This window comes from Amaranthus tricolor, chromosome 4, assembly GCF_026212465.1.
Source record: "Amaranthus tricolor cultivar Red isolate AtriRed21 chromosome 4, ASM2621246v1, whole genome shotgun sequence".
NCBI classification, from domain to species: Eukaryota; Viridiplantae; Streptophyta; class Magnoliopsida; order Caryophyllales; family Amaranthaceae; genus Amaranthus; species Amaranthus tricolor.
The window spans coordinates 30,428,960-30,444,436 of NC_080050.1; the positions used below are offsets into that span (position 1 = coordinate 30,428,960).

The window sequence follows — 15,477 nt, forward strand, 5'->3', positions numbered from 1 at the left end:
GTTGTTAATTGTCGATTGATTTAATTGGTTTTTTGACCAATTGATAACATTAACTTTTTGATTATAAGAGGTGCAAGCTGTTTAGCAAAAAACAAATCAAATTAATTTAGTTCGGTTTTTTTTTTTTTCTATTTTGTTTGGATTGGAATAATTTTAGTTTTTGGTTTGTATTTGTTATTTAGTAGAAAACCAAAAAAAATTACTTGAATTTTAAATTATATTACTAACCAATTTATTGAAGTTTTTAAATTTAGTTTAGTGTGCTCACTTTAAACTTTGAAGTTATTTAGTATTTTGAACTTTTGATCATTTATTTTGAGATTTAGTTAAATGTTACAATTTTTTGTATTTCATTATGCTAATTTGGTGTTATGGTTTGAATTGTTGTTTTGGAGTGTAATTCAAATTTGTTTGGTTTGGATTTATATTGATAGATGAAAAATCATTTAAAATTTGATTTGTATACAACTGAACTTATAAGTTATAACACCCCTATTTGTTACAGAGATATTTGGTAAAAATCAATTGTTAAAAAAAGTGGATCAAATATTTATAGGCTTTTTAATTGTTTGTCTCACAGCAAAAAATTAAAAGTCAATACTGATCCAAAATTGAGTCAAAATCCAACCGAAAATTAATGGAGTAAGCATATATTTAATGAATATAAACAAAATGCTTTACATAACACAACCATCTTAAAGCATTGCTTAAACTATTGAACTCATTATAAATGTCTCAAAGAACTTGTAATACTATGCTGAATCTATATTAAAAATCTATGCTCAATAAATTGGTATACTCTAATTCATCCAACATAACAAAGAGGCCTTATTCAATGTATATCAGCATCTCTAAATCAAACATACATAACTTAACTTCAATCCTCGTCTGAAAGTATCACTTAAGGGAATTCTCGATGTCTATCACAAAACGATATTTCACATCCCTCTTTACAAGCCTCTCGATAGCTTCGTTTGCGTATTCAATCGGGATAACTTCAACCTTCGGGTATATTTTCTTTGCCGCACAGAACTCCAACATTTCTTGCGTAACTTTAGTACCACCGGTTATGCTACCAGAGAACGTCTTCATGCCTGTCAACGGATCATAACTCATAAGATATATGACGGTAATAGCAAATACAGCATCTCACTCGAATGAAATTCAGTACGATATTTTAGCTTGTAGACTAACCTAATAAAAGACTCGCGGGACTAAACTTCACTTCACTCGGGAACCCTACAAGAACATAAGCACCACAAGTCTTTAGAAGCCACAAATATGGCTCAATCTCGTGATCTCCTGATGCGGTATCAACTATGAAGTCCAACGATCCAGCAAGGGCCTAAATCGAGCATTGGAATCATTACTTGCGTGTAGAAATTACAGGGGTGAAATCAGTGTAACATAATACGCTTTTTAACTTCATGATTTGAACGAAAAGGATCAGAATTTGCGATTTATGTGACACCGGGTGAGATTATAGTCTTGAAGTTTAGCGATATATACCTTCATTTGCTGTTGATCGGAAGAAATGATAAAATCGTCTGCACCTAGGATGTTCAAGGCCTCCTCTTTCTTTGATATGCTGGTGCTGAAAACTGTAACTTTCAAGCTGAAAGCCTTACCGAACAATACAGCCATATGACCAAGGCCACCGAGCCCAACCACCCCGAGACTCTTACCGGGTTGGTTCATATTATGACGCATCATGGGCGCATAAACAGTAATTCCAGCGCACAGTAATGGTGCAGCCAAATGTGCTGGATAATTGTCAGGTATTGTATAGCAGTACCTGAAAATAAGAAAAGAAGGATTTCAGGTGTCATTAACTTAATTCTTCCTATTATCCTAAAGCAACCAGTGTCGCGTGAGTCGTTAATCTCCTCATAAACTGCAAATCAAAAAGCGAGTTTAGGTTGGTTTTGGGCTATTTTCGGCCAATTTGAGCAAATTCCAAATTCATAAAGTGAATTAGCTGTCTAATCAGTAGTCTAAGCAACTAGTTTTACTGGTAAAGTTATCAGTAGTCTAGACAAATGACCTGTACACGCTAGGCTTCCAGTTCCATCTAGCAAGCGGGATTTGAGAATAAGACCCTTGTAATAACAAAGAAGTTGTTTCGTTTGACAAACATCATCAACTACTTCATGTGAATAAGAATACGCATGTTGGACATGTATGATCGGTCTGATCTACAGATCGGATGTAAGCAACCTTCCCCTTATTAGTGATAACAAAGAGGTTGTTTCCAACTGATCCTTGGTAAGAAACATCATCTGCAACTCCACCTAAATGAAATGCAAGATGAAGCATAACGAAATAACCATCACACTGAAGTATAAGAATTTTCGAGTTTCTGTTTGAATTTGAACATCACCTTTCATGAACAACAATGAAGCTAGAGTAACCTCCTTTCGTGATACTACCATCAGCATAGACTCCATTGAATGTAAAGACCGATCCTTTGGCACAACTAACCTCCATCCCTTCATCACAATACTCGCAATTTCGACATGAATTGACATAAGTTCCCACTCCGACATGATCACCAACTTTAAAACGCGTAACATTTGGCCCAACCTCTTTCACTATCCCAACAATCTCATGGCTTTACACAAAAAAACACACTTAATCAGCAACCAACAATATGTGCTACTCCTATTCAGTAGAAGATCAGCTATTATACAACATGAAGCAACATACCCTGGCACGACAGGATACTTGGAATCGTTATGAAGGTTCTTCGTCCAAACAACATCCGCATAGCACACTCCACAATGTGTAATTTTTATCGAAACATCATCAGCTCCGACAGCCCTGTTTAGTACTCAAAAAATCATCCCACGAAAATCCGATACAATGAAAACATTTTGTCATACGTTGCATAAAGAGAATGGAAAAAACGATCCCCTAGATTTACCTGCGATTAAATTTGTAAGGCGATAGAACCCCAGACGGATCTCTAGCAGCCCATCCAAGGCAATTCAAATTGGCAGCTTCAGAAGCCATAACACAACCCCTAAAGGTAACAAGTAGCAGTCAAGTGTCAGGATTGTAGGCGATAGGAGCGCAAGTGCAGAGGAATTGAATATTATGGATATGGACATGGAGAAAATAAAAGCTAAAAAACTTGCAAGAAATTAGATAATACAAGGCGTTCATCCGTCTTTACAATGTGTGCTACTAGAAAAATCAAACACTTAGTTTTGTGTTATGGAGTAGCATTGTATGAGTAGTATTCATAATACTCATGCATTGCAAAGTTACAGTGAGTTCATAGCCAATTTGTCACAGCAAACCAATTTTACTTCAAGTATTAATGTCTAGGAAAGGAGTAAAAGGACTTGAGTTGAAATCAATGAAAGTATGTTGTTGCTGCTACATAAAGTAGAAAGTCTTTAATCGAATTTGACATTAGGCAAACCCAGGGGCAGATTTAATAGGTAATTTAGGTAGGCAAGTGACAGAATTTAAAAGATACTAAAAATCTAATAATACTATAATGGAAAGTAAAGTTGAGTTGGTTAGGTTGTAGATCTAAATTTGTTAGAGCAAGAGCCAACTCTCATAATAATGGAGGTGATTTTGATCACCTAGTAGCTTACTCAATGGCATGCACACTTGAGAGTGTTAAAGTGTGTGTAATGGAGTATGGGACAATTAGCTTTGGATCACTTGATGAAGTGATTGATGTTGATGATTTGGAGAGCATTGGGCAAGGCATGAAATGCCTTGATCAAGGCAAGGATCGAGGGAAATGGTGCACGACCAAGACAGCCCCTTGAGCCAAGTCAGAAACAAGCTGAAGACAGCTGCTCGACCTGGTCGTGCAAGGGCACTCGGTTGAGTGGAGAGGAACCCACAATCTGACGCAATTTCTGTTTTGTTGCGTATTTGCTTGGGATTCCAAGACCTTTGGTTTTGGGGTTTTTAATATGTCTTAGACTATATATAAGGGTTTTAGAACATACTTAGATGAATGTGGAGACCCTAATACATAGAAACAACTAGGATTTTGTCAAGAGAGTTCTTTCTTCCTTGTATTAGGTTGTTTGTAAGAGATTGACATCAAAAGTTCAATCTTTACTCAAAGAGAGCGTTCTCAAAGGTTGTAAAGCTTGTCATTGATGTATTGTTGATATATTAACGAAAGTAATCTTTGTTTGAGGGGATGTATCCTTGCCTCATAAATCTTGTTCTTATTCTTTGGTTTTGTGCTCTTTTTTGTGTGTTCTTTGTGCAATTGTTCTTCACCAAAACCTCTAAACACTCGCATTTCAAACTTTTTCTAGTTTTGCCCATGGGCAAACTGTAACACCCCAGAATTTCCGACCCCTCAACGAAGCCAAAACCGTAAAGGACGGGAGAAAATTCGGGTGTTACATAAAAGAAAAAGGGAAAGAATTTAGATAAACTTTAATTATTAACTTTAAAAAGGAGAGTGGAAATTTTGGCAGCATCTGCCTTAAAACTGTGCGTCTTTGTAGAAAAACAAAAGTTAATTCAGAAACTAATAAAGTAAAGGCACCAACGGCCTATCAAAGCTATGTCACGGCGGGATAATTCGTCGCCGGCTTCTCAAAACAACATGCCAAGCATGGATCGTGGTTCCAGTGTCGACGTTTGCGTTTTAAAAAGACTTAACTCCTCAAAACCATACAGTTATAAACTACGCAGCGGAAATACAAATATGCAAGGGAGGACGCAAGGCCTCATAACAAAACATATACAACCAAGGTTTACAAAAGATAACAAAAACTACAAAATCGAAAGGTAGCAGTATGACACAGGGTATGCTTCGCTCTCGTCACTCTTCCCAAATGCAATGCAATGCAAAAGAAGCTTCAGTACCTGCTACGCTTGTCTATAATCCCCTGCTGCTCGACATTAGACCAAAGGCCAATGTGTCATAGCAGGACAATCATAGAAAGTCATCAACAAACAGACATAAACACAAACACGTACACGTCAGTAACTAGCATCAAATATAGTAAGGCCAACTACTAGATAATATTATATCATAAAACAACATAAGATGATTTCATAAAACGCAAGCACAGATAGTAACTGTTTATCGGCCACTTATACTTCTTAATTTCATTGCGTGCTTTCCAACCCGAACCATGTGCTCTTGGGTAGAATGCAGGTCTTCACGCACCTCTTTTCAAACATAAACTCTTGCAAAACACGCATAGTTTAATTCGACCAAGGCATTAATAGAATACCTAACACGTGACCTTATAGAACTTGTCTATCTTGAGGTAAGTTTGATCATAGTCCGTAATACCCTTGAGGTAACTTAACTTAGGCACACTTCTCGCTAGCATAAGCTATTCAATCAATAAGTAGGTGTTCTATCAAAGAGTAAATATTCTATCAAAGAGTAAACGTTTTATCAACGCGTAAGCTTTCTACCAAAGAATGAACTAACTATCAATAAATAACATTCGATCAATGAATAAATCTTCTATCACTGAATAGTTTTCTATCAGTGGATCTTTTCTCTACTTTCTGGCATAGTGACACGGCCAAGGGCGTTATCGGCCATCCGGCGCCCATGGCAAAGTATGAGCTCATGCCCCCTTCAGCTGACCCTCTCGAGTCCTACCTTCGGGAAAAACCTAACACACTGGGGTACTAAACCAATGAAGAGGCCACCATATTGGGGTTTGCAAGGCCCGCATGGTATCACCTCGGTCAAGGGGCGGTATCGGCCATCCGGCGCCCAGTGACCCAAGCATGCTCATACCCCCCTTACGGTGGTCCCGTCGAACCTCACCTAGGGGACTAATAAAACAACAGGACATAATCCAGTTAAGTCACGCCAACTAATCATAATATAGTACCTTATTAGATGGGAATAACTTCCACTCTCAACTATTATTGAGCGCCCTGGGATAGCAGCGCGCCAAAACCCACTGAGCCACTCAATAGAATATGAAATTCACCTATAAAGGAGTCACTCTAACTCCAATTAGGCATAATCTAATTCTTAAATAAATAAGGGGGGTGGTCCCCGCCTCCTACTAACACTTTCATTCTCTATAACTATTCTAAGCGCAAGAATTGCATAGTCGATGGCGTTTCGTATAAAGCGTACTCGCTAGTATCTCAGTTTTGATGCAGTGCATATTATTACAATGAACAATAATGTCTTAAATAAGAATTGCATGTAAGAGTTCGTTACTGCGTGTACGTACCTGTAAGCGCCGTTGCACGATCAAAAGTCACAAAATCACCCCAACTAAGGCTCTATTTTCCTCTTACGAAATGGCCACCTATATGAGTTATGAGTAGAACTAATAAGTTCTCTTAACTACTTGACATACAAAACTAAATATCCAAGTAACAGCTATCACCCATTCAACATGAGTTTTCGACTACTCTAACACGCACACAACTCATTCAATACAAGTCAAAATCATTGACTCAACACAGTGCAAGTATTTCCATCAATTTAAAGTAGAAGTATGTGTGAATCGTTTCTTTGCATTAACTAATTTTGAGCATATCGGCTCGCGTTACCCAAAAATAACTAATCACAACTAAATCTTACGATTTTAATATAATATTAATATAACGATAAAGCAAATCTTAGAGTTATCATATCGGGATATCATTCGTTGCATTCTCCAAGGCTATTAAGAACTATAATCAAAACAACACGACAAATAACTTTAGCAACCATCTACGATAAGTTGACATTATGCTCTTGGCTTATCAATATCATGTATCTATGATTTCAAAAACAACCTAATAAGGGTATTTTTAATTTACAACAATCAACCCACAACAATTAGTAACTAGTATTCCCAATATAATCAATCGAAATCACTTTCATAGTCAACTAACATCATCACCATTACTAATTGTTCACAATAATAACCAATCGACTAAATCTTAAAACAACTTTTAAAGTTATCTAATCAATCATCACCAAAATATAGTATAACACACATTATTAGTAATTTTTTTATCTCTAAATCCAAGCGTAACATATTTAATCACTACACATATCAATATTCGAAGAAACTAATACAAAAACCAACACACAACCCATAATTTCAATCACACTTCAAACCCTAAGTCATAAACATGTTTAATTCATCAATTAAATTCTTACAAAAAGATTCAATGAAAATAACAAAAAAAAAAAAATCAACATCACACTCATAAACTTCATAAAACCTTAAATTGAAAACAAGAAGAATCAAATGGAAGAAGAAGAGATGGCTTACAAAGTTAAAATTAGTAAAAAATGGTGAAGAGGTGGATAAGGTTGTGGTGGTGGTGAACCAGCGCTGTGTGGGATGGTGGAGGAAGCACCGAGTGCGGCTGCTCCTGCTGGCGGCACAAAGCAGCCTGACTGCTGATGGGAGGAGAAAGGCACGCAGCCTGCTTGCTTGCTGCTTGGGGCTGCTCGCAGAGGAGGGCAGCGTGGCTGCCGATTCCGGTTTGGGTTGTAGTGAGCTGCGGTTTGGGCTGTGGTGAGGGTACAGCCGTGAGGGAGAGGAAGAGAGCAAGGTAAAAGAAGAGGAGAGGTAATGGCGGCTCCCTCTCATGAGTATTTAGGGTTTCTTATACTCATTATTATTATTATTATTATTATTATTATTTTATTTATTTATTTATTTTTATCTCGGTTTATTTTCTTGCGAGACTCAACTAAGAAACTCACTTTCGTGGGCTCAGACATTTTAATAAAATAGTTATTTTGATTCAAACCTCTTTATTTAGAAATCGTAATTGTATTTTTAATATAAATATATGTTAATATTTAAATTCATATACGAAAGAAATTTATTAAAACTACTTCAAAATTAATTTAATATAATTATAAAATACCCAAAAGTCACTAAAATATTAGTTAATGACGTCAGAGGATCTCGGGGTGTTACACAAACCTATTGAACTTGGGCCAAATTTGACATTAAGATCTGTAATGACTCCACCTCCATTCAAGTTTTTGGCAATAGAAGAGTTTCAATATTGACATTTTTTCAAACTAAATACCAACTAATAGCCTAAAAATAAGGAATCATATGATCATATTGTCAGAATATTTGTGTATATTTTTAGTTTATTCTCAATATTTTTATTATCTTAATTATCTTGTAATATTATGGTAATATTCATTTCCTGGAATAGATGTTTCCTTAGTTAAACTCATAATCAGTTGTATAAATTAGGGCTGTATTATTCATTCAAGGTAATACAAACAGTATTCATTAACCCTAAATTCAGCTTTCTTAAATTCTTCATGGTATCAGAGCCAAAGGTGTTTTCCGGGACCGGCAACACCGTTGGTTATCACCATTTACCCTAAAACAACCTCACCTAAAGCAATGGAAGAAACCGACCCAAAACAACTCATAACCATGGAACAGATGGAACATATGTTCAAACTGTTTCAACAAATGCACAAACCAAACACAACCCTTGAAACTATATCACCAGAATTAAAATTGGCCGAAAAACTAAACTACCAGAATTACACAACTTGGTGTAAAATGATGCAGATAGCTTTAGAATGCAGGGGACGTCTCCGCTACATCATAGACGATCCTCCTAGCATCACTGACCCCAATTACAGAACATGGAAGCAGAAGGACTTGATAGTTTTGTCATGGATTATCTCAAATATTGACACAAATCTCATAAACAAGTTCTTAGATTACACTATCGCAAGGGACTTATGGAAAGGGATTGAAGTCCTATTGAGCAATGGAAGGGACGAACTCCAGATCTTTGATCTGAGTTCTCAGGCCAACAGTATAAAACAGGACCGAGACCCTTTGGAGGTCTTTTATGGGAAACTAACTACAATTTGGAAGGAGATAGATCGACGGCAACCAAACCCGATGATACATGCTGAAAATATCACAATTTTCAACACTTTCATTCAAAAACAACGTTTATTTCAGTTTTTGGCCGGAATTAACGAGATCTTTGACAAAGAAAAAAAGGAATTATTAAATCAAGACCCTTTTCCAACAGTTGAAATGGCATATGCTACGATCAGACGTGAGATATTAGACGTGGCATCATGATCCACGCTTCATCATCGGAAAAAAATCCCTCAGAAATCGGAAGTAGGTTGGCCGTTAAACATCACCGGTCAGATTCTTCATCCCGGCGTGACATGGAGGACAAGACTCACCTCAAGTGTAGTTACTGTGGAGGAAGCCGTCACACAAAGGAAGGCTGTTTCAAGTTAATCGGCTACCCGGAGTGGTGGGAGGAGCACCGGCAACGGAAAGCCGCCACCAAGGCCCAGTCAAACAAGGTCGGCGGCAAGGCTCACTTGGTCACCTGCGTTCCCCCTTCCACCAGCACACCAACCCACTACACAGAGACAAAGGAGGACATTAATGGCGTTGAAGGTGAAACCAAAATAAACCTAAGCCCTCAAAACACTCCCCCTTCCGCCCATTTATACCACAGCAATTCCCAAACCCTAAGCCCATAAATCAACCCCGACCCATTTATAAATCCATCCCTAATCCCACAAAACCCAAAACCTCATGTGACACACATAAACTTGGCCTCTTATGTAAACCTTGCTTTTCTTCCCAATGGATATTTGATTGCGGGGCCACTGATACTATGACTTTTGACCCTTGTGATCTTTTATCCACTAATCCAAAAACCCGCACCTACATTCAAACAGCTAATGGGGAGTGTGTAGTGTTGATCAATCTGGGCCCGTTACCATTCTCCCTCTCTCAAAATTAACAATTGTCTTTTAATTCCTAACTTATCTCATAAGTTGTTGTCTATTAGCCAGTTGACTCGGAAATTAAATTGTATTGTGCTTATGTCTTCTTCTGGTTGTGTTGTGCAGGATGCTTAGACAGGGAGGATTATTGGTCGTGGTACTAAACGAGATAGTTTGCACTATGTGGACGAGGCGATTCAAACGGGTCACACTTTGCTTGCTCATGGGTTCTCTGATCATCAGTTATGGACTTGGCATCGACGTTTAGGACATCCATCATTAGGGTATCTGAAACGTCTTTTTCCGTCATTAACTAAAAGTAATGTAGTCTTGGATTATGAAGCTTGTGTCCTTGCAAAAAGTCACAAACATTCTTACTCTCCTAGTTTTAATCATTGTAGTGAACCTTTTTTTTGATACATTCTGACGTTTGGGGCCCTGCTTCTGAGTTTAGTAAAGTTATTCATATTTTGTTTCATTTATTGATGATTGTACTAGAATGTGTTGGATATAATTCTTGAAACACAAATCTGAGGTTTTTGATGTTTTTGTCAAGTTCTATAATATGATTGTCACGCAATTTAAAGCTAAACCTCAAATACTTTGATTCGACAATGGGAGGGAATACATGAACCAACATATGGAAAATTTCTTTACCACCCATGGCCTCATTCACCAAACTTCTTGTCCCCACACACCACAACAAAATGGCATCGCTGAAAGGAAAAATCGTACTCTCCTTGAAATAGGTCGAGCACTTATGTTTGAAGCCTATGTTCCATCTTATTTTTGGCCCGAAGCTATTGCCTCTGCCACCTACCTCACCAACAAACTACCTTCCAAAACTCTTAAGTTCAGAACCCCCCTTGAAGTCCTTCGTACCCACACTAATGTTCCCTCTTTCCACTCCTTACCCCCTCGGATCTTTGGGTGTGCTATGTATGTCCATTTACCCGAACTTGCTCGGAATAATCTAGAACCCCAAGCTCTTAAGTGTATCTTTGTGGGCTATGGTACTAATCAAAAGGGATATCGCTGCTTTGATCCGACTCACAATAAGTTGTATACCACAATGGATAGTGACTTCTTCGAGGATTCCTAATTTTACTCCCAGCTTCGTCCTCAGGGGGAGACTACATATGATGACTTAAGCTGGCTTACACACTCTGTAACTAATGATCTGAACTCCAAAGAGCAAGTAGGTAATCCCACAGACATTGCTCTGGAAAATATAGTATTACTTTCTCCTCAGGCCTCTCCTACCTTGTCTGAAGCATCTAATGATCAAGAGGTTGTCTGTGAGACTCAAGAGGTATTAACTGAACCTGACCCTCAAACTAATGATGATATATCTGGTGTTGTTAATTCACCCTGCAGATATGAATTACCTCCAAGGAGCAAAAGAGGTGTTCCTCCAAGAAGGTATGATCCAGAATTCGAATCACAGAGATCTCGATATCCTATTAACCGAGAGACAAGTAACTTGGCACAGACAGCTGTGGCATTCCAAGCCGGTCTATACTCAAGTTCTCTGCCCAAGAGTACTGAAGAAGCCCTCCGAAACCCAAGGTGCAAAGAAGCAATGGAAGATGAGATCTCGGCTTTAAAGAAAAATAGCACATGGGACAAGTGTATGCTACCTAAAGGAAAAAAACCAGTAGGCTGCAAATGGGTTTTTACAATAAAGTATCATGCAGACGGAACTATTGAGAGATACAAAGCTCGCCTTGTGGCAAAGGGGTATACACAGACTTATGGGATTGATTACTCCGAAACCTTCTCTCCGGTTGCCAAGATAGACACCATCGGGGTTCTATTCTCCATAGCTGCTAATAAAGAATATCCCCTCTACCAGTTCGATGTTAAGAACGCATTCCTACATGGCGAGATCGAAGAAGAGGTGTATATGCATGCTCCACCCGGTTTTTCAGATGAATTTGCTTCAGGAGAAGGATGCAGACTTAAAAGAGCGTTGTATGGCTTGAAACAGTCTCCAGCAGCTTGGTTTGGTAGGTTTACCACAGCAATGAAGAAATTTGGATATGAAGATAGCCATTCCAACCATACTCTGTTCCTGAAGAAAGGGAATGGTCAGATCACATGTCTAATCATTTATGTAGATGATATGGTAATAACAGGGAATAATGAAAGGGAGATAAAGGAGCTTAAGAGGAAATTATTCATGGAGTTCGAGATGAAGGATTTGGGGAACTTAAAGTACTTCCTTGGTATAGAAGTTTTTCAATCCAAGAAGGGAATCTTCATCAATCAAAAGAAATACGTCTTAGATCTGTTAGCAGAGGTAGGTATGCTTGACTGCAAACCAGCAGAAACACCAATCGTTGCTAATCATAAACTCCAGACAACACCTGGAGAAGAACCAGCTGACAAGGAGAAGTATCAGAAATTGGTGGGCAAACTGATCTATCTATCTCATACTAGACCCGATATATCATATGCAGTTGGGGTTGTGAGTCGATTCATGCACTTACCACAGACTCCACATACGGAAGCAGTGGTAAGAATCTTGAGATACTTGAAAGGCACGAGTGATATAGGAGTCTTCTTTGGTAATAACCATCACCTTGACCTCGTAGCTTACACAGATGTTGACTGGGCAGGCGATCGAGACAGTAAGAAATCTACATCTGGATACTTCACTCTTGTAGGGGGTAACTTGGTTACTTGGAGGAGTAAGAAACAGAAAGTAGTCGCATTATCAAGTGTAGAAGCAGAGTTCAGAGGGGTAGCAAAAGGAATAACAAAGATCCTATGGCTAAGAAAACTCTTATACGAACTCGACTTTCCACCAACAGGAGCATGCAAGTTATTATGTGACAATAAAGCAACTATTGATATCTCAAAAAATCTGGTCCAACATGATCGAACAAAACATGTGGAGGTTGACAGACACTTCATAAAGAAAAAATTGGAGAAGAAAATCATCAACATTCCACATGTGAGATCAGAAGATCAGCTAGCTAACATTCTTACAAAGGGAGTTCCAGCTGAAGCCTTCGAGACTACGTTATCCAAGTTAGGCATCGGAAACCCTATATCCTAACTTGAGGGGAGTGTCAGAATATTTGTGTATATTTTTAGTTTATTCTCAATATTTTTGTTACCTTAATTATCTTGTAATATTAGGGTAATATTCATTTCCTGGAATAGATGTTTCCTTAGTTAAACTCATAATCAGTTGTATAAATTAGGGTTGTATTATTCATTCAAGGTAATACAAACATTCATTAACCCTAAATTCAGCTTCCTTAAATTCTTCACATATCCCTTGGACATGAACAATTCCATAATTTATCAACAATGCAATTTAGTTCTACCTTAGAAAATACTAACACCTATTTTTTTTTCCTCGAAAGAAACCTAATAATTCATTGATAAAAATATCGTTTGATATCTACAACTGAGTAACAAACGAACAAATACATAATAATTTTAATCAAATAAAATTTTATATAGAAAAAGTTTTCCACTATTACATAGTTCTTTGATATAACCTCTCTAAAAAAATTTAAACCCAATAGATAAATAAAAAACAAACATTTGAAGAATGAAATTAAGAAATAAAATCTCCGCACATAGAATCAAACCAATTTATTTAGAGTTTGTATTGGTACCAATTAAAATTAATACTTTATATACAAATATATAATGAAGTCATTTTAATTAGAAAAAGAATTACATAAATAGAAAACAAAAATGGAACGAACCTGGATCTGAGGGGAATACGTCAACTGACGAGGGTGATATGAAAGAAGTAGTATACAAGAGTGATCAGCAGATAAGTTGTATAAAAAAAGGCGTCAGTTGGTCAATTTTGCCGAGTACAGCGGTGTTGATAGGTGTACAAACAAAATCTGAGATATTTATCGGAACTTGTATAAACAAATTTTAACTTCGTCTCCTTATCGAAAATTATACCCCTCCATTTTCTAATGTTCTTCTTATTTATTTATCACAAATTCTTATAAGAGATAGTCTTTTTGAGAAACCATCTCTAATTGGGCCGCCCAATTATATATTTTTCAAAATATTGTAAGTAGGCATTAAGAATAATGTAAGTAGACATTTGAGATATCGAAAGTAGGCATTAAGGATACGATAAGTAAGCATTAAGGACAATGCAAGTAGGCATTAAAAATACGGTAAGTAGGCATTAATCTTAAATGGGTTGGGCTTGAAATACTTCTCTCAAAGAGACAGTCTCTCAAGAGACTAGCTGTTTATTTTTTACATAGTTTTCGAAGTAAACTTTAAGTCTTGATATCTCTAAATACGCGTTATAAAAAATTATAAAAAATATATAATTAAAAAGTATACTTAAAGATGAATCACATGATATATTTTATCATCTATATATGTCTTAAAGATCTTAATCAAATTTCTCTCTCCAAAATATAATATTCTAAATGTGAATAACATTAGGAAATGGGAGGAGTATTAAATAACATAAATTTTTGTGAGAAATCATTTTTAATTGGCTGGCCTAAAAAGAAAATATAGAGTAAGTTTCTCGGTAGACATTAAAAATATCGTAAATAGACATTTAGAATATTATAAGTACCTAAGTACTTACTTGGTGGACATTAAGAATATCGTAAATAGGTATTAAAGATATTGTAAGTAGGCTAGTAAACTAAGTTTCTTGATAGGCATAAGAATATTGTAAGTAGGCATTTTAAGCACTTTTTCGGTTGGCATTAAGTATATTGTAAGTAGGCATTAAAGATACTGTTAATAGAATTAAGAATGCATAAGTGGACATTAAGATTTAATGAATTGGGCCTGAGAGATGTCTCTCAAAGAGACGGTTTCTCAAGAGACCGACTGATATAATAATGTAAAAATCTAGGTGAAAACAAAATTCAATTTTGACTCGACATGAAACATAAAATTTGAAACCGATCTAATAATCCAAAATGAACACCATGTGGCGTCTAGCCAACAAATAAAGGAAAAAAATAGCTAATACACAAATAATATTAGAGAGGTTGTAGGCCAGATTGGCAACACGAGTAAATTTGACGGGTATTTATTGTTATAGGTATAAACAATAAAAGTTTTGTATTAAAACTAAGAAATAAATTCTAACTTTTGTATTTAAGTGATTGCCATAAAATATATAAATTTAAAAAATGTGCAATACTATAAAAGAAATTTATCCTAAATAATAAATTTTTTTAATACTTTCTCTACAATAATACCAATAATTGATTAATAGTGAATAATAAAAGTATAATATTTGAGAAATATTTTCCTCTTAACATGTTTTGGCTTGTTGATAACCTACAATTGTAGATCAATTGTAAAAAAAAAAAAAAAAAAAAAACACTCTTACCACTCTTTCACCACCCTCCACCAACTCTATCACCACAACCCCACCTATTCTTTCACTGACAGCCTCTTCATTCCTACCCCTTACGTTGCTACTACGCAGACCCCCTCACCTCTCACCCCCTACGCAACCCCAAAACCCAGAAATCCATGAACCCATGAACGCCCCCCACGCATACACAAACCGACAATTGACAGCTTAAGAGAGGGAGGTTTTGCGATTAGCGGCCATAGCGGAAGGGCTTTCGCGATTAGAAGCCAAGGGTTGCAATTAATAGGTGGTGGTCGCGGTCATGGCGGAGGGCGGAGGTAATGTAGGGAGTTGCAAACCAATAGAAAAAATTAGAACAAATAATTTTCATTTACAAAACAATATTTTAGCTATTTATAGCGATAATAAGTCA

At 36.7% G+C, this 15,477-nt stretch overlaps 1 protein-coding gene across 3 annotated transcripts; it reads right to left on the bottom strand.

Annotated features, from left to right (window-relative positions):
• Positions 1-626: 626 nt before the first annotated feature.
• Positions 627-7,565, bottom strand: LOC130810177 (probable cinnamyl alcohol dehydrogenase 1). 3 transcript variants are annotated; one of them, XM_057676141.1, is made up of 9 exons: positions 7,242-7,565; positions 6,204-6,281; positions 4,855-4,877; positions 2,924-3,022; positions 2,707-2,820; positions 2,381-2,611; positions 1,510-1,795; positions 1,195-1,345; positions 627-1,094 (listed from the first exon to the last, which is right to left on the bottom strand). In XM_057676141.1, the coding sequence occupies exons 4-9, from the start codon at positions 3,010-3,012 to the stop codon at positions 898-900; spliced, it is 1,068 nt and encodes a 355-aa protein (XP_057532124.1). In that variant the 5' UTR covers positions 3,013-3,022; positions 4,855-4,877; positions 6,204-6,281; positions 7,242-7,565; the 3' UTR covers positions 627-897. The 3 variants fall into 3 exon arrangements, with proteins under 3 accessions (XP_057532124.1, XP_057532123.1, XP_057532122.1); XM_057676140.1 differs by having other exon boundaries at positions 4,855-4,880; XM_057676139.1 differs by lacking the exon at positions 4,855-4,877.
• Between the last annotated feature and the right edge of the window lie 7,912 nt (positions 7,566-15,477).